Consider the following 27329-nt stretch of genomic DNA (forward strand, 5'->3'; position numbering starts at 1 on the left):
GCAGCCAGCTGCAACAAATCACTCTGACCAAGAGGTCATGAGTTCGAGGTCAGCTCGGAGCTGCGTTTGTCTCTGTCTATGTTAAGGCATTGAATGTTTGCCTTATATGTGTAATGTGATCCGCCCTGAGTCCCCTTTGGGGCGAGAAGGGTGGAATATAAATACTGTAAATAAAAATAAATAAAACACTAGGCTGGAAATTATCAGTCACCAAGGGTTAGGACTACCAAGTGACTATCCATACTGTAGAATTAATACAGCTTAACACCACTTTAATTGCCATGGCTCAGTATTATGGAATCATGGGAATTATAAAGCCCCCAGTGGCGCAATGGGTTAAACCTTTGTGCTGGCATGACTGCTGACCGAAAGGTGGGCAGTCCGAATCCAGGGAGCGAAGTGAGCTCCCATCTGTCAGCTCCAGCTTCCCATGCGGGGACATGAGAGAAGCCTCCCACAGGATGGTAAAACATCAAACTTCCAGGAGTCCCCTGGGCAACATCCTTGCAGACAGCCAATTCTCTCACATCAGAAGCGACTTGCAGTTTCTCAAGTCGCTCCTGACATGAAAAAAATTGGAATAATAGCTTTACAAGATCTCTAGTCTTGTACATTTTTTTTGTAAGGACCATACAAAATTATTAATGATCTACCTACCACCACCTTACAAATAATACAGTTAGATGATATTAGAAATAATATCATATCATATTTATGGATACCGTAAGTTGGTTCACACCATTATTGGCTAAACATTCCTTATCCAGAATTCTGAAATACTCCAACATCCAAAATTATCCATCTGGGTGACTGAGTCAGTGTGTCATGATCCCCATTTCATGGCTTCTCCTGACACAGAGCACATGGCCATGGGCCAAAAGGAAGGACAGGACATATGAACCAGCCATAAAACTCAATTGCCCTGAGGTGGGGGGAATTGGACTCTGGAATGTGGGAATGGGCAACCTCCAGGCGCCAGGAGTGATTTATAACACTTAGCTAGGCCTATATACACGGGCAGTAGAGCAGACTCTTGTATTCCGAACAATAAAGATGTATGATATCTTCAGCCCTTGTGTGTCTTGGTGTATTCTTTCATAGAAGACTAACCCACACCAACACAGTTGGAGCTGACAAGCCTTACAATTTGTTTGGAATCCCCTTACTCTCTCTAGCTTATGCCTATACCAACATGGAGGGAGGAAACCACTTCACAGACATTTCCGGGGAAGAAGCAAGCTCCAAAGGAGGAGAGATGGCAGGATCTCCCACTCCCTTGGATGCAGCTACCCCCCCCCCCCAACCATGACCAGCCGCTGAAGGGTCATAACGGCTTGCCCAGAGCAGTGACACCTTTGCTTTCTTAATGGTTGCTGTGAGTTTTCCAGGCTGTATGGCCATGTTCCAAAAGCATTATCTCCTGCAAAAGCATTATTATTATTACATTTCACCCACATCTATGGTGGACATCCTCAGAGGTTGTGAGGTCTGTTGGAAACTACACAAATGGGGTTTATATATCTCTGGAATAATGTCCAGGGTGGGAGAAAGAACTCTTGTCTGTTGGAGGCAAGTCTGAATGTTGCAGTTGGCCACCTTGATTAGTATTGAACAACCTTGTCCTGCCTGGGGGAATCCTTTGTTGGGAGGTGTTAGCTGGCCATGATTGTTTCCTGTCTAGAATTCCTGTTTTCTGAGTGTTGTTCATTATTTACTGTCCTGATTTTAGAGTTTTTTAAAATACTGGTAGCCAGATTTTGTTCATTTTCATGGTTTCCTCCTTTCTGTTGAAATTGTTCACATGCCTGTGGATTTCAATGGCTTACCTGTGTAGTCTGACATGGTAATCGTTAGAGTGGTCCGTATTTTCTTCTGTCCCATTCAGAACAGTTTGATTAATGGGCTCCAACCAGAGTTGACACACGTGTTATCCATCCCTCTCTGGAACAGAACATAGATGAGAACATAGATTGAGTTCAGGTCCCAAAGAGTGCTATATTTGGGTAGCTGACAAAAGCAAGGAGCAATGAGTTCCTTGGGATATGATGTCTAGAGGAGCCTGGCGTGGGCTTCTTGGGATTTGGGGCATGGGAAGGGTGTCTTTCTAGAAGCCGTATGAGTCTAGGCTTCATTGGGATTTTCACCCAATGGGAAACAGACCAGAGTTTGGGAAAGCACATCCCAGGCTGGATCTACACTGTCCTATATCCCAGGATCTGATCCCAGATTATATGAACTGGATTATCTGGCAGTGTAGACCAGGCATGGGCAAACTTCGGCCCTCCAGGTGTTTTGGACTCCAAATCCCACAATTCCTAACAGCCTGATTGTGGGAGTTGGAGTCTAAAACACCTGGAGGGCCGAGGTTTGCCCATGCCTGGTCTACACTGCCAGATAATCCAGTTCAGATAATCTGGTATCAGATCCTGGGATATAGGGCTTTGTGGAGGGGGAGCAACTCAACAACTCTCCCTAAGATAGCTCTCTGCACATTCTCAGAGGTACTCTTGCCGCCTGCTTCCCCCCCCCCCCCCCCTTATAAATTGCATCAACACTGCAGAATAATGAAAAAAGTGACTGGGAAATGTCACTCCTTATCAACTCCGGGCCCTTCGCCCCTCCTTCATTTCTCCGCCCAGGGCAAGTAGTTTCACTTTCAGCCTCCACAAGAAGACAAAACCACGCTGGGTCCTTGTGCCTTTTGCGGCTCAGAGAAAGCGCCTGTGCTTAATCTGCCTCAGTTTCTCCTGTGACTTCGCCACAACTTCCTTCACCTTCTTCCTGAAAGGCTCAGCAGCCACCTGAGCAGCACAGGTAAGACTGAAAGGGCAACACCCTCTTCTTCATCTAACCAACGCTCATCTAACCAAGGTGGCTTGGGATGTGGATTTGGGGAGATGCAATCCCAACTCTAGATCTCACCCTCTTGTATAAGGTCTATCCTGCCTTAATAGGTTGTGGTTATAATGCTGAGGACAAGGCACCAACTGTGGGTGCAGCTGCACTGTAGAATGAATGCAGTTTGGTCCCACTTTAATGGTCCCATGGCTCAATGCTATGAACACCTGAGATTTGTAGTTTTATAATGCCTTTAGCCTTCTTTGCCAAAGGGTGCTGGTGCCATAGCTTGGGAGGCATGGCAGTGAAAGTGGGGTCAAACTGCATTGGTTCTGCACCAGGCATGGGCAAACTTGGGCCCTCCAGGTGTTTGGACTTCAACTCCCACAATTCCTAACAGCCGGTAGGAGTTGAAGTCCAAACACCTGGAGGGCCCAAGTTATAATCAGCTTGCCACCTGATAAAAATAATATCTTCTCTGAACTGTACTATCCTGAATTCAATGCATTTTCTTGGTAATAGTAAGTTGTGACAGATGGTGGACGTCAAGCCATCGCTTGGCAGGTCAGCTCTGACAAGTTGACACAACATTAATTCAAATTGCATTCTTTTTGCATTTTTCTTATCCTGAATATCCCCCAGAGTGTTTGTGTTAAATTAGGATGAGAAATGGGAAAAGGCAACACAAATATTGTGAGAATCTTACTCCAGTGAACTACATCTGGTGAACATTTTTCTGCCAAGTGTCATGTCCCCAGAGCCTGAAAAGTTACTTTTTTTGCACTGTAATTCACAGAATCACTCAATAGGCATGGGCAATGTCCTTGGGTGCATCTGTACTATAGAATTAATCCAGATTGACACCACTTTAATTGCTTTGGCGCCATCCTATGGAATCATTGGGTGCCAAATAGTGCTGATGCCTTGCCAAGCTACTAATCCTATGATTTCATATCACTGAGCCATAGCAAAGTGGTATCAAACAGCATTAATTCTACTCTGTAGAGGATTCTCTGATTAGCAGTCCAGAAAAAGCAATATATTTGTATTCTGAGTATTCCCATGGGGATCTTTTCTTGAGGTCTATATTCTAACAATGAATAGCATCCGAAATAAACATATTTGGAAGATGTCTCCTCCTGCTGTGGGAGCAAAATGAGGACATCGCTCCCCACAAAACACTCATTTGATTAGTTTGTATTTGAAAATAAAGGGAAAAATAAAACAAAAATGATATAAAAAGAAACTTTTCATAATATATAGAACTACTACATCTAACACAACTAGATCTAAGGCAGTCACCCAACATACCCACACTAATAAACACACATTAGGCACACAACTATTGGAACTATCATATGAACCTCACACTTATTTTGGTTGATTTCTACTCCTTGTTTTCCTACTCCTTTAGATAACACTGTATGTAAATCCCCAAAAAGCATTCCGATCCACCAAATTAAATTTGCTTTCAGTCTCCAAATAGCTAGCACTTCATATAGTAAGCCTCTGAAGTTCATTCACACCTAAACACCTATCTGCTATGTTTGGCCTGCCTTGGTAACCTTTGTTGTAGTTGCATTCCTAGTTCATTTCCAACTGCCTGCTGCTTTTCTTCAGATGTCTTGACTCTGAAGTTTTAGGTTACCACAAGTTAGAACTGGAGGAAATTTGGGCAAACAGGATTCTTCTTTGGAAGAGCTGTGCCCTCATTTTGCCAACTGCCGAACCAACATAAACCATACTTTGCAGAGGTCTGAGCTGATTAGATTTGGCCCTCTATTTTTTGCACAGGTTATGGGTGCCGGACCTCCATGAATTGCACCCATAAAAATCTTTTTAAAAAATCTGAAAATGTACCTATGTAGAAATGTCTACGGTCTATAGAATCCCACTGAAGGATCTACACATACCTAGAGAAGTGATCTCTCCAGGGACTTCTAGGTTCTTCATGATCAACTTCCAACATAAGTTGTCCATAGAGTTTGGCTGGAAAGACCTAGAGCAGTCGTTCTCAACCTGCAGCTCCCAGATGTTTTAGCCTTCAACTCCCAGAAATCGTAACAGCTGGTAAACTGGCTGGGATTTCTGGGAGTTGTAGGCCAAAACACCTGGGGACCCACAAGTTGAGAACCACCTAAAGAGCGCATATTAATCAAATCCGTGAATAATCAAATCTGCAAATGTGGAGGACCAGCTGTTCTTACAGAGGATTTTAAAAATATGTTTTAATTACTGTGTATAGTGTTCCCTCACTTATTGCTGGGGTTAGGTTCCAGGACCACCTGCAATAAGTGAAAATCCGCGAAGTAGGGACACTATATTTATTTTAATATTTATACATTATTTTAGTAGTTATACACTATTTTAAGTCTATCAACCAATCGTGTGTTGATAAATCGCCTCTTTCTCCTCCCATTGCCGCTTGGGCTTCTTTTCTCTCCCTTCGGCTTCTCCTTCCTTAGGCTGTAAATTGTAATTTTTTATGATTTATAATCATCTTTTAGAGTTTATTGAAAAACCGCAAAACAGTGAATCCATGAAAAGTGAACCACGAAGTAGTGAGAGAACACTGTATATTCCTGTATAAGTCAACCTCATGTATAAGTCGAGGGCATTTTACGACTCTACTTGAAGAAAGGGGTAGTTCCTTTTTTTATATGAATTCTGGGAGCTGAAGTCCAAAACACCAGGAGAGCCGAAGTTTGCCCATGCCTGATATATAGGGTACATAGAGGGCCTCAAGTTGCCTGCTCTAGCTATAAGCTTTTTCTGACTGATTGAGTCTAGAATAGTTTATTTTGGGGAAAGCTGAGTGGCTTCCAAGTTCTCCTACTGTTTGTTGGAAAGGCGAGAAAAGAATCACTGCTTCCACATCATTAATAACTATCTTCCCATTCAGCATTTCATCGTTGTGGCCTTTAATGTATACACATTTGTCTCCAGCTATTGCAGTATTGCTCACCCAGATCCAAGTGCAAGTCAGATCCAGATTAAGTCACCCAGATCCAAGTGCAAGTCATTTCTGTAGTACTAGGGGTCTGAGACCCACTAGCCCACAGCCCTAAAGGGCTCTATGGTGCAAGGGGACATTTGACCCTCTCCCACACCATAGAGAGACATTCTGGCTGCTGCAGAATTTTGGCACCAAATGTGCCAATTGTCAGATTTCAACAGTGAAGACGATAGTGGTGGCACCAGCAAAATAGCATTCCTCACTTAACATACGCTCCTTTTCGGTGGATTTTTATATCAGCACCAGCACTGGAGGGATAGAGAAACATTGATTTTTGGAGCTGGGTTGTAGCAGCATGTCTGCAGGAAAGAATGCAACTATTATAGCTGTGGATGCATCTATGCTGGAGAATTAATGTGACTTGGCACCACTTTAATTGCCCTGGCTCAGTGCTATGAAATCATGGGAGTTGTAGTTTTACAAGCTTTGGGTTGTTGTGAGTTTTCCGGGCTGTATGGCCACGTTCCAGAAGCATTTTCTCCTGACCTTTAGCCCACATCTATGGCAGGCATCCTCAGAGGTTGTGAGGTATATTGGAAACTAAGCAAGGGAGGTTTATATATTTGTGGAAGCTCCAGGGTGGGAGAAAGAATTATGTCTGTTGGAAGCAAGTGTGAATGTTGTAATTAATCACTTTGATTAGCATTCAACGGCCTTGCAGTTACAAGGCCTAGCTGCTTCCTGCTTGGGGGAATCCTTTGTTGGGAAGTGTTAGCCGGCCCTGATTGTTTTATGTCTAGAATTCTACTGTTTTTTATTTACTGTTCTGATTTTGAGGGCAGCTGCTGCTTACATTTCCTGCTGTAGACAGGCACACCCAACTATAGGCAGATCAGCTAAAATATGATCCTTCCCAGTTGAAGCTTTTCTGCATTTTTTTACAAGCTTCTTGCTAGAAATTAGCACCAATATTCTGGATTTCTTCTGCCTTCTTTTGCCCATTCTCCCAATAGTTTCAAAATCTTCCATCTAGATGCAGGACAAGAAAGAAAAGGTGGGAGGGGGAATGATCAAGAATTAAGAGAATTTAGATGCATCTACATTGTAGAATTAATGCAGTACTGCCATTGCTCAATACAATGGAGACAGGCTGTTATAGTTTTACAATGTTTTAGCCTTTTTTGAACAAATAATTTTAGTGCCTCACCATACTGCATATCCCAGGATTCCATAGCATTGAGCCATGGCTGTTAAAGTGGTGTTAAACTGTATTGATTCTAGAGTGTAGATGTTCCCTTTGTCAAAAGAAGCTTTTTGTCAGATGCTTTGTTAACTTGAGGTATGCTTGTAAATAAAAGGAGGCAAATTTAAAATATATTGGTTCATATTGCTGAATTGAATAAACAAGGTTATGCGCATTCTACCATTGATAATTATGACATTATTATGGCTTCCTTTCCCCCAAAATAAGGACCCAAGCTGATTTACACAGTCAAATAATTGCATTAGAGTTAAAAAATGCAGAAAGTTAACATTAAAATAGAACTAGACTATTAACATATGTTGAAGAAGAATGAAGAATGGTTAGAATGCAGCAGTCTCTTCCAAGAGCACTGACCTTCAGGGCCGTGCCTTCAAATTTGAAAAAGGAGGCCTCTTATACAATATCCCACAGTGCTTCTTCAAATAGGAACTTTTAATTAGAGACTAGTGTTGCCCTGAAAATCGACCAAATTACAGTAGGCCCTTGGATACCAAAATCCATGGATGTTCGAGTCCCATTATATACAGTGGTGCAATAAGTGTTTGCTTTTTGGATTGAGAGCGGGGTATGCAGAATCTTTGGATATGGAGGGCCAAAGGTACTAAATCCCACTTCATCTTGGAAGCTAAGCAGGGTTGGCCCTGTTTAGTGTTTGGATGGGAGTCCGTCAGGAAATATCAGGTGCTGTAGGCTCTGCTTCAGACTAAGTAATGGACAAAAATCACCTCTCACTATTTCATGCCTCAGAAAACCCTGAAAAATCCATGGAGTCTGCAAAAGCCAACCGGTGTCTTGCAGGCACATAGCCAACCATGAATATACACCAACTTGCATTGCAAAAACCTTTACCATCCTGCTGATGATATTCCTGTTTGAATTTGTTTTATAAAACTGGGGTTTCTGTGACAACAAGATGCAGCTCAGGACATTTTGGCAACAACTATGCACTGTTTTAAATTAGTAAGGAGAGACCTCAGGACCTGAGTGCCTTGTAAACTTCTTCTGCTGTTATCTCTTATCAGCATTTAATCTTTAAATCCCTTGCATACAACACGGCTCAGCTTTGTCATTTATGCACAGTACAGAGCGGAACCCAGCAGGCAGGAAAGCTATTGCATGGTTTCTGTGGTCTATAAGTACAACAGAGTCTTTCTCTGCTGCTGTGATGATGATTTATACTTTCCCCTTCCATTTTGTTTGATGGTCTAGCAAATAGGGATTTGCTGTTATTAGTAAATGGATCATTGTTGATTCTGCGGCTGGACACCACTTTAATTGCCATGGCTCAATGGTATGGAATCCTAAGATTTGTACTCTGGCTAAAGAGAAAGCTAAAGACCTTATAAAATTGCAACCACGATTCCATAGCATTGATCCACGGCAGTAAAAGTGGTATCAAAATGCACTAATTCTACAGTGTAAATGCAGCCTAAGAATAATGTTGTTTGGACGCCTGAACCCTAGGTTTTCCATCTGTAGATTGTCAAATTGTATAGATGCTCACCCCTAATTTAGATCATAGAATCATAAAGTTGGATGAGACCTAAGGGTCATCCAGCCCAACCCCCTACCATGTAGGAATGCACAATCAAAACACTCCTCGCAGATGGTCATCCAGGCTCTGTTTAAAATCTTCCAAAGAAGGAAACTGTCAAATATCAGAGCAATTTATTCCACTGTTGAACATCTCTTACCCTCAGGAAGTTTTCTTCGTGTTTAAATAGAATCGTTTCCTGCGGTTTGAATCCATTTTTCCGTGTCCTAAGCTCTGGAGCAGCAGAAAACATACTTGTTCCATGTTCAATTTGATCTCTTTTCAGATCTTTAAACATGGTGATTATGTCCCCTCTTAACTTTCTCTTCTCCAGACTGAGCATACTCAGCTACCTAAGGCATGGCTTGCAGATCTTTTACCATTTTGGTCAGCCTTCTTTGGACATGATCCAGTTTGATGTGCACGAGCCTGGTTTCCAGAAAGAAACTGTTGATATTCTTTGCTGTTTGCCTATGATTCATAAGATGAACAGTGGGGGAGCCTGGCTTTATCTGTAACAAAGTCAATATGTGCCTTTGCTAAGAAGGAAATTCCACCATCAGGATGCTGTTCATAAGGATTTTCTATCTTGGTGTTGGTTTGCACTTTGGTACCTTTCAGAGTTCCCCCAAATCTTGCTTGTACATAGATTGTACTGTTTTGGCTATGGATATCAAAATTGCAGGGAAAGATATAGCAAAATGGAATTTGTATGATCATAAAGTAGTTTCTGTCTGAATACTAGTTGCTGCAGAACAACATCTGAGGATGACTGCCATAGATGCTGTGTGAAGAAGTGTATAATTATATTTTGTTTATAGATGACATGTGTATTTGATTTTGTTTGAACAGTCAGGTTTGGCTAAGTTTAAAATGGTGAGTATTTGAATTGATGATGTGTGGGGGAAGGTAGCCATCTTAGAATGCTAAGACAGGTTACCCTAGCAACAGGGGCGGAGCCAACCGCCGCTTGGAAAGGAAAAGGGGGAATATTTAAAAACCCAAGGCAGTCTGTGATTTTCTAATCACAGTGGAGGAAGTGATTCTTCTGAGGAGAATCAGGCTGGCTTAAATAGAAGGATTTGAGTCAGATTTAGGTTGGACCAGACTAGGCAAGTTAGGTGACTTGTTTAGGGTCATTTATAGAGCCTGTGGATTAGGGAAAAATTAATCCCAGGGGATCCAGGAGGATCAGGGTTTAGTGTAATCTAGAGAAAGAAATATTTTGAAAGTTTGACCACCTCATATCCGTTTGTAACCATTAAGCGAAGTGCCTTTAACAAGTTATATGAAACCATCAAGCTCTGTACCTGCAATAAACTTGTTTTGATTTTATTCTAACCAAGCCTCTGTCATACTCTTATATTAAGTTAAGCAACAACAACATCTGAAGTAAAACAAATAGAGACAGCTTAAAAGAACCAGTGCCATCTGCCTGACGTCTCCTCCATTGGTGGCAGCGAAGAAGATAGTCAAACAAATACTAAATTAACATCATCTCTTATAAAACATCTTTCTTAATTGGTGGTATCTGTGTGTGTGTGTAGGATCAGAGGGATTCCATCTCTGTCACACATTCCTGTCAGACATCTCACCTCTGTACATATTGGTGGCAAGCGGAGGGATTCAAAAGGGATTCCATTCCCTGTCACCCTCAGATCTGTACAGTATGATCAGAAAGTAGTTTCTGTCTGAATACTAGTTGCTGCAGAACAACATCTGAGGATGACTGCCATAGATGCAGGCGAAACGTCAAGAAAGAATACTTCTGGAACATGGCCATACAGCCCGGAAAACTCACAGCAACCCACTATTTGTATTGTTATGTGCCTTCCAGTTAATTCTGTGTGCATCTAGATCAAGCCTACACAACATGTCATAGTAAGGGGCTAACATTAGATAAACTAAGTCTCTTTGGGCTGCAAATAGGTTCTGAGCACCTCACTTTCCAAGTAAGGTATACTTATTGATTAGTTAGGATTGTCATTTAGGTCGCTCTGAGTCATTTCAAACTTAGAGCGACCCTAAGGCAACCCTATGACAGAGTTTTCTTGTCAAGATTTATTCAAAGGGGATTTCAGAGCAGATTGGGTGTTGCTTCCTCTGGATACAGCCTAGACATTGATGTGTCTTCCAAGTGTCCCAGTTTGATCTTGCTTAACATCTGGGATGAGACAGTTTTGGTGTAGTTGCCTTCAAGCTCAGATTTTGGGCTTCATGCCCTGTTTCCTTATTCTGCTTCAGAATTTAGGAATGTTCCTTTTTTAAAAATTGGCTTACTATTCTCAGAAACCTTTATCCATAATGATAAGTGGATAAGTTTCCCACATTCAGAACGCATAGGCGTCTACTATTGGCATGAAAATGAAGAGTACATGTTTGACACCACTTTAACCGCTGTGGCTAAATGCTATGGGATTTCGGGAGCTGTTGTTTGATGGTGACCCAGCACTCTTTGGCAGAGAAAGCTAAAGACCTTGTAATACTATACCTACCATGGGGTTGCTGTGAGTTTTTCGGGCTGTATGGCCATGTTCTAGGAACATGGCCATACAGCCTGGAAAACTCACAGCAACTCAGTGATTCCGGTCATGATAGCCTTCGACAACACATATAACTACCATATCACTCAGGCGTAGATGCACCCAAAGATGCTGCACTGTGGTTGATGTTCTGTTTCCCTGTCATTAATATCCAATGCTTCTCTTCCGTAAGACAACAGGAGGGAGAGGAACTGTGTGTGCAAAAGAGCAGTTAGACAAGATGTCTTGAGGAGAAATGGGCACGGCAAGGGTTATTCCCTCCCACCACAGTGTGCAAAACATCTTCTAGAGATGCTGAAGCTTTTTAGAGAAGTACAACCTCTCAGTATTGTGGTGGAGTTTTCTGAGACTTGAGTGCAAGGGATTTCCCCTCATCTTCTTTTTCTCACTCGCTTTTTATTGCAAGAAAAATCCCTCTGTCTTTCACAGCCAGCAAAATGTGACCTAGATGGAAAGGGAAACATGCTTTCGGTGTTAAAGTGCAGATCTCTTTGCACTCTGTATGTACTTAAGTAGGAAGTGCCAACGCCCCAAATAGGAAGCAGCAGATAGATGGGATCAGAACAGGGGAGATTGCCCTACCTGAGAAATGTCCTTTACTGAAGCTAACAGGTATAATTGGCTGCAGGCTGGGAAGCGAAGGGAATCCTTATCAAGTTTGCAGTTAATACAAAACTTGGAGGGGTAGCCATTAGCCAACACATTGGAAGACTTGAACACAGTTCAAAAGAGCCCAGATTAATGAAAAAATTGGACTGAACCCCCTGTGGATACCATAGTGCATGGATGCCCAAGTCCCTTATGTAACAAGATAAAAACCAAGGTTTGCCTTTTAGATTGATTTTAGTGTTGTAATGTTTGTGTATATTTATAATTATTTTATGTCCTGGCATGGAATGCTTGCCGTATATATGTTGTGCTCCTCCCTGAGTCCCCTTTGGGGTGAAAAGGGTGGAATATAAATGTTTTAAACAAATAAATAAATAACCCAGCAGTGTGATGATGCAGGAAAGGTGTCAATTAATACTTTTAGCCTGCATTATTACAAGCATTGTCTTCAAATCAAGGGAAGTAGGGACACATGCTTACACTTTTAAAATAGCTAAAGGACTGTAACAGAGAGGAAGGTGTAGGCTTGTTCTTTGATGTTGCAAAACATACTACCAGGTGTAATGTTTTTAAATTACAGGAAGGCAGATTATGATTGAATACTGGAAGGAAATTGTTGACAGTAGGAGCACTTTGGCAATGGAACCCATTGTTTGTGATGGGGGTCTCCTTCTCTGAACGTCTTAAAAAATGCTTTGACAGCTACCTATTGGGGATGCACTAGTACTGACTGGGAAGGCTGGACTTTAATGACCTATGGGGCCCCTTTAACTTCTAATTCTGTGATTTTGCAATAAAACAAGACCATTCCTACTTCTGACTCTGTTCCCCCCTCATGTGTCACCAACTGGAGACTTAAGATGATTTCTTACAGCCTTGATTATACTAGACTTGAGCCAAGAGTTGTCTCTTTGGCCCTTGAATGGGCCAAAACAGACACACCCAAAGTGTACTGAAGTGCACATCTAGCCAGAATCAACATGTGAAAAAGACTCATCAGAAATTTTGACAGAATCTGCTGAAGTAGATCACTGTATATCCCACGAAGAGCATGACTCAAAACAGAGGGCAATTCTATACAGACACTAGCTGGATCTACATGGCCAAATAATGCAATTTGATGCATGTTGATTTTAATGACTGTTTTATTGATGCTGATGTTTTTATTGCTGGGATAATAAATGAGTTGACTCAACTCATTGGGGCTGAAGTCAAAGACGTAGCCATGCTAGTCTGGACTATCAGTATACAAAGGGATCTTGTAGCACATTGGAGAGTAACTGAGAAGTAGTAATTGGTAGTATAAACTTTCATAGGCTTCAGTCTACTTCCTCAGATGCATGAGCATGGGACAGGCCTTTATGGGCAGACTTTGTGGGCATATAGCAATAGACATGCAACCTCTCAGGATGCCCGCCATAGATGTGGGCGAAACGTCATGAGATAACCACTCTGAGCCAAACTGGGAGTAGTTAAAATAAATAATAAAATAAAATAAAATAAATAATAAAAAATAATATTTCTGGGACATGGCCATACAGGCCGGAAAATTCTCAGCAACCCAAAAATGGAAAACTTGTGGGTGTGGTGATATAGTGACAAGATTTTAAGGAGTCGATTGTTGAATCAGATCAAAAGATCTCACAACTCTTTCACACTACATAATGTGCTCATCCAGACTCAGCCAATGCTTTGTTTCTTTTCTTTCTCCCAACAAACCAGAAAAGGAATCTTGGTTTATTCTTGCTTTATTACAGCTTTTTGAGAAAGAAACCAGCCAAAAGCAATGGTTTTTTTTTCAGAATCACACATCACACTAAACTAAGGTATAGGTGACAGGTGGACTCTATAGGGACTTCTAAAGGATCCCTCGACTACCACAATTCTACAGTTACAGCAACACATTGTATGATCAAAATTCAGTGGCATGCTATTGAAAACAGCAATGCAAAAAGGAATTGCTTTCTTCAAACACTTTTTCACATTTCCTACCCATGTTGGGCAAAAGCCAGGAAGCTTGCATTGAAAAAAAAATAATCTCCTGCTTCTTTAAATGGCCCGTCATGCCACACTTACTTTTCAACGGCAGCAAAATGACATTCTCTACCTTCCAGTGACTAGAAAGCTTTAAATGCCATTGCTGTTGTGTGCCATCAAGGTGTTTCTGACTTCCGGTGTCTGTACAATAAACCTGTCACAGGGTTTTATTGGCAAGAATTGTTCAGAGGGGCTTTTCCTTTGCCCTCCGCAAAGGCGGGTGACTTGCCCAAAGTCATTCAGAGGTGTTTCCTTGACCGAGCAGGAATTCGAACCTTGGTCTCAAGAGCCATAGTCCAACGCCATATTGGTTATCTTGGTAATGTTTGCTTTTGTTCCGCAATCCCACAATTGTGCTTTCTTTTAACCCTCTCCCCCCTCCAGGTCCCCTCTCTTTCTATAGGGCTAATCTTCAGCATGCTGGCCATCCACCAAGCCATGTGGAAATGAATTGGCATCATGGAATCCCAAATTCATGTCTGGTGAGTACAAAAACAAATAGCCTGAATCAAGGATCCACTTTGATTCCAGGTCCCATCTGCACTGTGCCATACAGTACAGTTTCATAATGCAGTTTAACAGCATTGTCCTGCGTCATATGAGTCTACACCGCCATATAATTCAGTTCAATGCAATTAAACTGCACTGTGAAACTATTGAATGACAGTGTAGATGGATCCTCAGTTCAACATTTGTGTAAGAATACAGGTTGTTTAGGTTTCTTCTTAGGGTGATTCTGCACTGGCATTAAATTTAGTTCCAAACATGTCAAGGGCGGTGTGTCCACAAAACAGACACACTCAAAGTGTACTGAAGTGCACATCTAGCCAGAAACAACATGTGAAAAAGACTCATCAGAAATTTTGACAGAATCTGCTGAAGTAGATCACTGTATATCCCACAAAGAGCATGACTCAAAACAGAGGGCAATTCTATACAGACACTAGCTGGATCTACATGGCCAAATAATGCAATTTGATGCATGTTGATTTTAATGACTGTTTTTTTGATGCTGATGTTTTTATTGCTGGGATAATTGTTTTATTGTTTTGTTGTTGTTATTATATTGTTGTATCGGGCAAGGCCCATGTAAGCTGCTCCGAGTCCCTTCGGGGAGATGGGGCGGAGTATAAAAATAAAGTTATTATTATTATTATTATTATTATTATTATTATTATTATTATTTGATAAACTGAATTATATGGTCAATGTTGACCATATAATGTGCAGATCCAGCCTCAAAAATTAAGTTAGGAAATTAATTAAAACCAACCCGGTTCTGCTGCTTACACAATCACTGGTTCAAGGCTGGAACGGTGGCCACAATAGCTACTCGTTGCTGATCAGAATTAATTGCAGGAACTGCGTACTTAGACAGGCCCTGGAAATTGTGGAAGGGAAGTTATTAACTAGTCCACTAAGGTGCATTGATGCACATATCTATGTCTGTTTGGGATCAGTTTCAAGTCCTGCATGAGATATAATCTAATTGGCTGCAGCACATCATCTGGCTTGTTCTAGATTTTTTTTAATGCACGGTAATTTTTTAAATTCACTGTTTCTGTCTTGATTCATGCTACAATGTATACTGGGGGTGTACATTTTGTGGATCTCATTCTCCAGCTGGAGTCAAACTGGATCGTAGTTTCTCTGTAGAACCGCCAAGAGAAATGCGACATGCTCATCAGGACAGGGCTAGCGCTGATGCATTTTTAAAACCTGGAAACAAAGCTAGATCTCCATCGGACATGTGATGTTGCTCCCATCCTTTGCCCGCAGAAATAATTTCTTAGAGACAGTAGAAATTACTAAAATTAATTCTTTCCAGACAGTACTTATAAGGAACACACCAGCGCACAAGGCATGTGTGGACAGCCCAGAGAAAAACACGGCTCTTGATGAAACTTGGCCAAAATTATGGAATGTTTGCCTTTACTTGGGCAAACAGAGTGTTAGAAGTTTATAGTCTGAAGTTTCCTAGAGAAAGCAAGAACATGACTCATTGACTGGCAAGCTGTTTTTAATGAGAAAATGATTAGTTCTCCCCACCTCTACTTCCTGTTTCTCAGAATCCTCATCTAGTTTGCTAAAGTTACAAGAGTATAAATAGTTTAAGGATGTGTTAACTTAGTATCTGTTTGCATTGAACTCAGCTGTAAGTTTAGACGTTAAATAGGGAGCAAACACCAATTTTTCTTGAATAAAAATTTCTTTATGGTGTTTTGCTCTGGGTAATCCTTGACTCTAGTTCCCATCAGTAGAGCTATTATTCTGGAATTATAGGAGCTGGAGTCCAACAACATCTAGAAACCACTAATGGCACATTTCTATTATATGCTGTGAGCATGAGTTACTTGGAGGTGTTCTTCCTTAGGATTTTGTTCACTCTTGTCTCTTAGGAAAAAATGTTATTGACTATTGATGGGTTTATTTTCCTCCCCTTTTTCCTACTCTTTTTATAGTCCCTTTGTCACTTTATTTTTTCTGCTATTTCAGTCCTGCAGCTAGTATGATTTTCTGATGTTATGATTTTTTCATATAATAATAATAAAATTATTATCCACTTCTCACAGTTTGAGGCAGTGTATAACATGTTGAAAATAAAAAGGTACTGTAAAACACGATTTGTTTTCCTGTCTATCGACCATCCACATTTGTGAGTTTAACTTTTGCAGATTTGACTATTCAGATATAGATTAATATGATTTCTCCGAAAGTCATAGAGAGGTGTTCTATCTAGCAATATCTATGTCTTCCACTGCAAGTCTATCATCTCTTGAAATCTCCAGTGCAATGCTATGGTCACCTGCTGGCAGAGGTTGACAATAGAATTGCAGTAGAAAACCTAGACATTCCTAAAGGAGTGTTCTCTTAGGGGGAAAAAATAAATTTTAAATTTCATTTTTTCTAATTTTATGGGGTTTCTGCATCCCCAAACATAGAGGAAAATGAAGGCCTATCATATGCTGCCAACATGATGCTGTGGTCTGAACATTGTGTTAGGATTTTCTGGGTATTAGGAGAAACTACCCAAAAGCAGCAGCTCATCAAGAAATATGCAAAAGCCATGATACTTATAGTTGAGCATTCAGCTCACAGCAATCAGAGTGTGAAAGGCCACATGGCTGTAAAGAATTTAGAGCTCAGAAGGCAAAGATCCAGAGTTCTGTCTTTAAAAATACAAAGGTTTATTTGCAGAAATAATATCTACATTTCTAGATAGTAAAGAACGGGGTCTGAGCTACTCTAACCCCATCTCTTTTAAGGTTCAAAAGAGAGGGAAAAATCTGCAAACATTATATCTCTTCTTACATACAAGCAGAGAGAGATCTTAATACACACAGCACACACTACATACTCAAGATGCAAAAGTAGAAGTCAAAGACAAAAGACATGCACCTGCAAAGTATCCATTCTATATAACCAATCAGAATGAGAACAGAAACAGAGAGGAGATGAAAAAATAGATACAGTCTGTCATTCAGGAGACGGGGGGGGGGGGGAGATTTCCCTCATCCTATTCTAAGCTAACTACTCCTCATTGAGGACTGCAGACTTGGGCAGTGTGGGGTTAGATTCCAACACATTGGACTACAACTTCAGAGACCAGAGTCTGAATCCCTGCTTGTCATGAAAACCCACTGATGACCTTGGGCAAGTCACACTCTCTCGGCCTCAAAGAGAGACAAAGGCAAACCTATTCTGGACAAATCTAGCCGAGGAAACTCTGTGACCTTAGGGCTGTCATATCTAGGATATTATTTGGAGGCACACAACAACCATAAATGTTTAATCAATAAGATAAATAAAGATTCAGACCCTGGTTCCTTCCCAGCAGAAGCACATTAGGCCCCATAGCTAAAGTGTGCCTGTACCAAATCTCATGTAGACTTTTGAATAGTATAGTTGTTTGGGTGCAACTCACAGAATTACTTTCCTCACTAACATTTTTGTCCCATCAAATGGGACCGATACATCAGGAACACTTTGTGCTTCAATTGTGTGCTAGGTATGAACTTCCAGAAATCGATGGCTGGGGCGTTTCTGAGTTTTGACTTGCTTTTCTTTTCTCCTTATCCTCCCAGGTCTTCCTTTTGCTGCTATCATTTTCCACATCATCTGAGCCAAGTAAGGGTTGCATCTTTGGGAGCGTTCCTATCGATACGAGTGACTTTCCAAGCATAGTCAAGAATCTGGTAAGTATGTGCTCTGTGCTGAGAGTGGGGACAGAGAGACAGTAGACAAAGTCCTTCAGCTTTGGTCAGTCCTTATAGCTCTGGGCACTAAAATCCAAGGAGGATATTGACAAACTGGAATATGTCCAGAGAAGCACAACCAACATGGTAAAAGGTCGATGCCTAGCCCTATGAGGAGCGGCTTAAGAAGCTGGGTATCTTTAGTGTGAAAAAGAGAAGGTTGAGAGGAGACACATTAACCATGTTTAAATATTTGAAAGGATTTCATATTGAGGAGGGGGCGAGCTTGTTTCTGCTGCTCCAAAGACTAAGACGCAGAGAGTTGGATTCAAGTTGCAGGAAAAGAGATTCCATCTAAACATTAGGAAAAAATTCCTATTGGTAAGAATTGTTCGGCAATGGAATATATGCTGCCTGGGAATGTGGTGGAGTCACCTTCCCTAGAGGTTTGTTACACAGATACTGGATGGCCATCTGTTGGGAGTGCTTTGATTATGTATTTTTGCATGATGAGGTTGGACTGGGTGGCCTTTGGGATCCCTTCCAACTCCATGATTCGTCGAACGCAGGAAGTCAGGCCATTATTTCACGCTTACAACAGTTTAGCCATAGCAAGTATTTTTAAAAAAAAATACTGCGCCTTGTAAGAAATACTTTTTCACTTATTATACAATGATACTAATTGTTTGCCCTTTGGTTAGGTCTTTGCTCTGTTTTGCCTGCCAGCTTTGATCTCTTGGAATTTAGGTGCAGACTGGAATTTGTACATGCATATTTATCTCAAGATAGGCTCCATAGGCTAGAGTTCAGGGGCCCTGCCATTAGGCCAAACAAATTAGCTATCTCAGGCTGTAGGTTTGGAGTGAAAAGAACAATATTTATATTTTATCATTGCTGCTTGGTTTCTCTATTGACTAGGGATGGGGAGATAAATTTCTGGGATTTTCGGCCACTTGAGCCATAGCATTACCTAGATTTAGGTACCATTTCTTAGGGATTATAATCCTTGATTATTTCATCCTCGCTGGACAAAATATTAAAGGATCCAAAAAGCTAGAGGAAATGGTACTTAAAGCCAAGTACAAATGTGTAGATTTAACTTCTGCCAGGTTGAATTATTCATGGATTAGATTAGTATATTCTCCAGGGTGGTTCTATGGTTTGCTTTCTGCAGAGAAACAAACAGGAATAGAGCTGTTTTAAGTGTCCTCCTTAGTACTCTAACACCCACACTAGCCAAACTCAGAATTTAAGTAGAGGCAATTTTTCAATGATGTTACCCTCATTCTAATTTTGCAAATTTAAGGTAAAGGTAAAGGTTTTCCCTTCACATTAAGTCTAGTCATGTCTGACTCTGGGAGTTGGTGCTCATCTCCATTTCTAAGCTGAAAAGCCGGCGTTGTCTGCAGACACCTCCAAGGTCATGTGGCCGGCATGATTGCATGGAGGGCCGTTACCTTCCTGCCGGAGCAGTATCTATTGATTTACTCACATATGTATGTTTTCGAACTTCTAAGTTGACAGAACCTGGGGCTAACATCAGGAGCTCACCCCACTCCCCACATTCGAACAGCCAACCTTTGTGTCGGCAAGTTCAGCAGCTGGGGAGAAGGGGTGCTGTCGCTCCATCTTCCATGCCGAGGAGCTTTGTCATCCTTAGATGACCTCAGGGTTGAATTGCCTTATGGGTGCCTTTTATAACTTCCCCGCTTTTTAAAAATGGTACCTATTAATCTACTCGCATTTCTGCTTTCAATCTGCTAGGAGGGCGGGGAGCTGGGGCTGATGGCAGGGGCTCACCCCGACCCGGGCTTGAACTGCCAACCTTTTGATCACAGGAATTTCTGGACAGTAGCTTAGATGTGTAGCCCGCTGAGCTAAGCCCAGCCCCTTAAGTCAAATTTGGCTAAACAAAGGGATCTTGTAGTGCCTTTGAGGCCTCGTCTACACTGCCATGTAATCCAGATCAACGCAGATAATCTGGATTTTATACATCTGTGTAGAAGGGGCGTGAGACTCACTGAAAAGTCTCAAAAAGAGCTACAAGATCCCTTTGTGTCCTGGCACAGACTTAATAGGGTTAAGTCGGAAATTGCTTGAAGGCACACAGCAACTTCAATTGGCAACATTCACAATTGCTTGAAAAATTACGTGGAGTTTTTTATTTGGAACATATAAAGCAGCAAGTACAGTAGAGTCTCGCTTATCCAACATAAACGGGCCGGCAGAACATTGGATAAGCGAATATGTTGGATAATAAGGAGAAATTAAGGAGAAACCTATTAAACATCAAATTAGGTTACGATTTTACAAGTTATGCACCAAAACATCATGTTATACAACAAATTTGGCAGAAAAAGTAGTTCAATATGCAGTAATGTTAAGTAGTAATTACTGTATTTACGAATTTAGCACCAAAATATCACGATGTATTGAAAACATTGACTACAAAAATGTGTTGGATAATCCAGAATGTTGGATAAGTGAATGTTGGATAAGTGAGACTCTACTGTACTGACATATTTGTTCTGTCTGAAGGAGCCTGTGCTCATATTCAGAGCAAGAGGTTGTTGAATTCAGTGGATCTCCTTTCAACATGTCTGTCCCTCAGGCCCCTTCCACACAGCTGAATAAAATCCAACATTATCTGCTTCCAATTGAAATATATGGCAGTGTGGACTCAGATAACCCAGTTCAAAGCAGATATTGTGGGATTTTCTGCTTTGATATTCTGGGTTATATGGCTGTGTGGAAGGGCCCTCAGTTGAACCATTCTTGAGACCAATATCTTTCTCGTGTTTTGTCTTCTCATGTTAAAACCAGGCCTGTTTTTTTTCCTCTCCTTTCCCAGAAGAAATTACTGCTCTTGGATTATCCAGTACCAGTGCCAGTCAACCTGAAACAGGTAAAGTCTTTTTAAGGAGAGCCTAATAATGAATAACATAATGGGATTTATTATGCCCTTGTTGTCCAGCACACCTGCAAGGCATTACAAATAATTTAAAAAGGCAATTGATTCTCCAGAGTCTTAAGTACAGTCCAGTGTCCTTTGTTTACACTCTTACCAAAATGTCTAGTATCCAGTTCATCATCATCATCATCATCATCATCATCATCATCATTTAATTACTTATTAATCGCCCTCCATCCACGATGCTCTAGGCGATTTACAAGATAAAATTGTAAAGGATAAAAATACATTTATTTATTTATTTATTTATTACATGCATTTATACCCCGCCCTTCTCCCCGAGGGGACTCAGAGCGGCTTACATTCTGCCACGAGGGCCAGCAACAAGTATACTATAAAACAAAACAATTAAAACATGATAAAAAGTATACAAACATTAAAACGCTGCAAGACATACAAATATTGATAAAATTAACATAGATTAAAAGCTCTAGTAAAGAGCCAGGTCTTGAGTGCTAGGGTAAAAGGCCCTAACTCACGCATGGCTCTCATGTAGGGCGGCAAGGCATTCCATAAGGCAGGGGCAGAAATAGAAAAAGCTCTGCACTTCTCTAGGACCCGGTACAGAAAATAAGTCTCGTTGGTTTTTTTTTTTTCATACAGTTATTGATGTAGATCTTCTTTCTTGCCCCCATTTTCCCCAGGACGAATTTTGCAAGGAGTTATGGCATGTTCATCTCATCCACCGAAATCTCAACCGCATGATCAACGTATCTGGGAGTGAATTGGAAAAAAGCATCAGAAAGCTAATGATTCATACAACATTTGTTGAGATGTGTGACATTAATGTAAGTTTTTTAAGGGGATACAGTTGTATTCACATATAAGTGTGTGTGTTCATGTGCATATGTTGATTTATATCCACCCCATGAATTCTGTAGGGTTTTCTTGGGCAAGGAATGCTCAGAGGTGGTTTTGCCAGTTCCTTCCTCTGAAATAGCCTACAATTTAACAATTTAACTAAGTTTAGCTGCCAACATTCAGAAAATTTCAACCCACAAGAAATGCTCTTTTGTAGGAAAGAACTGAGGTTCCTTCTGTGGAAATTGTGGAAAACAGCTTCCTAAATTCAGGACATGCTCAGACACTATCGGTTATTGATTGTTACTGAGTTATATTTTATGACATCTTACATGTTTTATGGGTTAATTGTAATTGAAATGTATTTTATGTTGATAGATTTTATTGCTGTATTACTGGGCTTGGTCCCCATGTAAGCCGCCCCAGGTCCCTTCGGGGAGATGGGGTGGGATATAAGAATTATTATTATTATTATTATTATTATTATTATTATTATTATTTTATTATGACACAGCAAACAAGATAGATATGCTGGATTTCGTATCACAAAATCACAAGTCGAACACTTCCCAAGTGTCTAGGACTGTGTGATGTATTTTCGGATGATGCGTGCAGATCCCAGTAGGGTGGCCTTTTGCAGTTGGCAAAAGGGTTATTGTTGTTGTTGTTGTTGTTGTTATTATTATTTATATACCTCTATCTCCTCGAAAGGACTCAGGGCGGTTTCCAGCATGTTTGCAAAAACAGTCAATTGTCAGAAAAATCATACAACAACTTGAACATAGCAAACATAATAAAACAACATCATAACAAAAATTAAAAACAGTTCAGTTCAAATGCACACACAGTTCCAATACTGTACAGTTACAGTATTGAAGTATTCCTTTTACTTCAATAAATATTTTGAACCAGAGTTCTGATTGCAATCCTGAGCCATCCTAAGGAAAAGAAAAAAGCCTTTTCTTGCTCACCACACATAAGTTTCTACTGGTTATGGAGTTTATTCTTAGTACTCTACTATATTTTGGTGGAATTGCCCCAACTGAGAATTGTTTTTGTACCTAATGGCTCATATTCCCCAACAGAATTTCCTGCTCGGCACCTTTTACTCCATTTCTCTAAAATACAGCAGTAGAGCATGAATGCAGAGAAACCTAGGTATCCCACCAAACTACAAATCCCATGATTCCAAAGTATGGTTCTATGATACTCTGCCGTACCAATGTAGTACAGCCTCACTCCAAATGGCTCTGGCAGGTGGGTTTGGAGGATTGTAATAATAGAGAATGTGAGTCAGCATGGTTTGTGAGATTCTGAGAAACCAGGATTCGAATCCCTCCTTGATGATAAAAACTCAGTGGCTGACATTGGACAAAGTCCTCCCTCTCAGTCTTAGAAGAGGGCAATGATAAACCCCAAAAAACTCTTTAAAGTTGGCATTTAAGATCACTATGAGTCAAAGATGACCTGAAGGCACATAGCAATATCCGCAACAGGCACCGTTTCACTCTTGTCCTGTGTGTGGGTTTCTTAAAGATAACTGGACTAGATATCACTCGGGTCTGATCCTCTTCTCTAATTCCTATGTTTGTGATATAAGTTCATGAGGCCGGGCTGTGGCACAGGCTTGATAGCAGCCATCTGCAACAAATCACTCTGACCAAGAGGTCATGAGTTCGAGCCCAGTCCGTGCCTGCGTCTGTCCATGCCTGCGTCTGTCTCTGTCTCTGTTCTATGTTATGGCATTGAATGTTTGCCTTATATGTGTGCAATGTGATCCGCCCTCAGTCCCCTTCGGGGTGAGAAGGGCGGAATATAAATACTGTAAATAAATAATAAATATAATTCCTATGTTTGTGATATACCAGGACAGTTGTGTTAAATTCATCACGACCAACATCTCTGAGTTCCTTGAGCCCATCCCCTCCTACCTCAGTGACCTGAGAAAAAAGATGGAGGAATTTGAAGCTCATGACGTCCCTGCGAACTTCAGCAATTGTACTGTTATTCATTGCCAGCCAGGTAACTCTCATGCCCAGGTGATGCGTTCTGTGTGTAAATGTGTTTGCATGTGTTAGAGAGGACCTGAATTTGTTTTTTGAGCAGGAGTTCGTCATAGCAAGCAGGCAGTGGTCCTATGGTCTTCTATCAAGGGTGGACAATGGGGGGATTCAGGGACCACACTGGCCCACAAAGAGGACAGAGACCAAGAGAAGAGTGACTTATCTAAGTTTAGTTAGTGAATATGTGGCCGAGGTCTGATTTGAATACAATGCATCCTTTTCCGCAACTACCAAAGCTCTGCATCCCTACCCCGGCTATCTAAAGCATCTCATTGTGTGTATTCATTTTTTCAATATCCTCTGCTTTCCATCCCATCTCCTTGCTACTAGAAAGTGTTCAATCTGCTCCTATAGGTCAGTCTTTCTCTGTACTACAGAGCTGTCTCCCCCTCCAGCCCTCCAAGTCACGGCATCAAAGCAAACGCCGGATCGCAACTCCCAACACGACACCCGCGGAAAATCCTATTGGGTGCTGCTTGTAATTGCAGTTCTCATGCTTGTTGTTTTCGTGATTTGGATGCTTCTGCATAAAAGACCATGGCAGGTAAGCAGCATAAAAAGCAACAATAGCAAAAAAAATATCATAAAGCATGCAATCTATATGCAGAAATATCTTGAATGAAAGGAACTAATTTCAGAGGTCAGGGAAAGACCTTTCTCACAAAGGACAGAGTAAAAATAATGAGTTAGACTAGGCATGGGCAAACTTTGGCCCTCCAGATGTTTTGGACTTCAACTCCCACAATTCCTAGCCTCAGGCTCTTTCCTTTTCCCCCTCAGCCGCTTAAGCGGCTGAGGGGGAAAAGGAAGGAGCCTGAGGCCAGGAGTTGTGGGAGTTGAAGTCTAAAAAACCTGGAGGGCCAAAGTTTGCCCATGCCTGGATTAGACAGAGGGACCATTGTTTTGACTCTGTTTAAGCAAGAGTTTGGGAACATTGTCTTTGGGTCTATATGTCCCAGTATCCTCCAGCCAATATGACAGGAGGATTGTGAAAGTTGCCATAAAAAAGTAACTTTTCCAAGTACCATGCAAAGCAGCTTCCAATATCTATGGAAAAGACTGGCCAACTCAATCAGTTTAGCTAAACTCCTGCAATACAATACTTTGACCCCACTTCAATAATGTCGTCTTGTGAAGCACTAGAGATTTCTGACTGAGAATTCCAAGCACCCTCCCTAAACTGCAAATCCCAGAAAGCCATGGGATGTAGTCATAGCTGTTAAATTGTGTACAGTCAGCCCTCCATATCTGTGCGTTTCACTTTTGCAGATTTGATTATTCAAAATGTGATTAAAATGTTATTTCTATGACTAAGTAACTCCATGGTAAGCGTCTGCCAAACGTTGGCCATACAATGTATTGTCTAAGACAGGGGTCCCCAAACTACGGCCCGCGGGCCACATGCGGCCCATCAAAGCCGTTTATCCGGCCCCATGGCACAAAGGCAGAAGGGGGTTGGACTAAATGGCCCAAGGGGTCTCTTCCAACTCTCTTTTATTATTATTATTATTTATAATTATTAACATTGAGGCTGGGAAGCCATTTATTAGCAGTGCTTTGCTTGTGCTTTTGATGCACAAAGGCAGGAGGCGGTTGGACTAAATGGCCCAAGGGTCCTCGTCCAACCCTCTTTTTTATTATTATTAATATTATCATGGAGGCTGGGAGGCCATCTATCAGGAGTGCTTTGCTTGTGCTTTTGGTGCACAAAGGCAGAAGTGGGTTGGACTAAATGGCCCAAGGATTCTCTTCCAACCGTCTTTTTATTGTTTTTATTTTTGTTAATAAAAATATTATTATTAACAACTATAGTCCGCCCCTCCCACAGTCTGAGGGATCGTGAACTGGCCGCCAGTTTAAAAAGTTTGGGGACCCCGGTCTTAAGACTTTCATGGCTGGAATGACTGTGTTGCTGTGAGTCTTTTGGGCTGTATAGCCATGTTCCAGAAGCTTTCCTGACAAAGGAAGGATTCTCCCAGACAGAAAGAAGCCAGGCCTTGAGGCCACAGGGCCATCAAATGGTAATCAAGGTGATTAATTACAACATCTACACTTGCCTCCAGCAGACAAGAGCTCTTTCTCCCACCCTGGAACTTAAATATACCTCACAACCTCTGAGGATGCCTGCCACAGATGTGGGCAAAACGTCAGGAGAGAATGTTTCTGGAACATGGCCATACAGCCCGAAAGACACACAGCAACACAGTTAGCCATACAATCTTTCTATCTTATCTATCTATCTATCTATCTATCTATTTATTTATCGTGTCAGAAGCGAATTGAGAAAACATTTATAATATGCTGGAGGACTTAGATTGCGGTTCTCTCAAGTAAAAAAAGGGAAATACCTTTAATGGTGGTGCTTAACTTTTGCTGAGGTCCTGTGCTCCTAATACCAACCATTGTGTTGGACTGAATATAGAGTAAAACAGCTTTTTATCTGTCGTTTCAGCTAAAATAATTTTGTCTCCATTATTTCTTTCCCCAGAGATCTCAGAGGTATGAGGAGAGAGAACTTGAGCTTGTAGAGCTCCAAACATGAACTGATGCTGCTGTGGTAAGTCTTGCCATATATTGAAATCTCTAAGCTTTTATGCATCCACCTGCACTGAGGTCTGGACCACATACATCTGCTTTCATTGAAGATCAAACATACACTTCTGCATTGAAGTCCAGACAGATACTGAATACAAAATTGAGTCCTGAGTCTGCACATGCTTAGTACAGTCACAAGTCTGTAACCCCTCCCACACCAAAAAGGTGCAGTCAAACTGGCAAATCAACATACACATAGGATACAGATTAGCAACAAGTACATTAACAAACAAATAATGAAAGGCTTGGGAGGTTGTTATTTCCAACAGTCCTTACTTTGAAAGTTGTTGTTATACTCCAGAACCTTCGTTTGTGTGGCTGCTACAAACTATGTTGAATTGGTTGAAGGGGGAAAGGAGGGGGCCTGAGGCTGTTAGGAATTGTGGGAGTTGAAGTCCAAAACACCGGGAGAGCTGAAGTTTGCCCATGGGATTCCTAGCAAGATTTTAAAAATAGTCTTTTTATTTGTGATCTCCCCTTCACCTTTTCAGGGGACTTCTGTCCCTAACTCCAGGAAATGTGGAAGGCTAACTGTATGTATTTTGTGCAACATCCTTACTTCTCTGTTCTCTTCCTCTCCCTGACCAACCAATCCTGTCTTAGCAGTTTTTCTTTTCTTTTCTTTTTTAGAATGTCATCTTCAGAGGCAAAAATCTGCCAGCAATGTCACAATCACAACCAGCAACAAAGTCTGAACCTGCAGAACACAAAGGCCTCCCTACACCAGAGTTGGGGGAAAGACTAATACAGAGTATATTCTAGGGATCCAAGGATTTCTGTTCTACATCCCGCCACTAGGAGACACTGTGCCTCCATTTTTATATTGTATATCTCTATGAGAAATTTGTAATATATAAATGTACATATTATATATAAATATATATATATTATTTTGTATAAATAAAAAAGAAATCTTTAGTAA

General features: G+C 41.1%; 1 protein-coding gene across 3 annotated transcripts; it reads left to right on the forward strand.

Annotated features, from left to right (window-relative positions):
• The first annotated feature begins 2665 nt into the window (after positions 1–2665).
• Positions 2666–27329, forward strand: flt3lg (fms related receptor tyrosine kinase 3 ligand). 3 transcript variants are annotated; one of them, XM_062984459.1, is made up of 9 exons: positions 2666–2814; positions 14166–14263; positions 17867–17977; positions 20829–20882; positions 21593–21736; positions 23618–23771; positions 24190–24356; positions 26301–26369; positions 27038–27329. In XM_062984459.1, the coding sequence occupies exons 2-8, from the start codon at positions 14228–14230 to the stop codon at positions 26352–26354; spliced, it is 720 nt and encodes a 239-aa protein (XP_062840529.1). In that variant the 5' UTR covers positions 2666–2814; positions 14166–14227; the 3' UTR covers positions 26355–26369; positions 27038–27329. The 3 variants fall into 3 exon arrangements, with proteins under 3 accessions (XP_062840529.1, XP_062840530.1, XP_062840531.1); XM_062984460.1 differs by having other exon boundaries at positions 24208–24356; XM_062984461.1 differs by lacking the exons at positions 26301–26369; positions 27038–27329 and having other exon boundaries at positions 24167–24332.

The sequence above is a fragment of the Anolis carolinensis genome, chromosome 6 (assembly GCF_035594765.1).
Source record: "Anolis carolinensis isolate JA03-04 chromosome 6, rAnoCar3.1.pri, whole genome shotgun sequence".
NCBI classification, from domain to species: domain Eukaryota; kingdom Metazoa; phylum Chordata; class Lepidosauria; order Squamata; family Dactyloidae; genus Anolis; species Anolis carolinensis.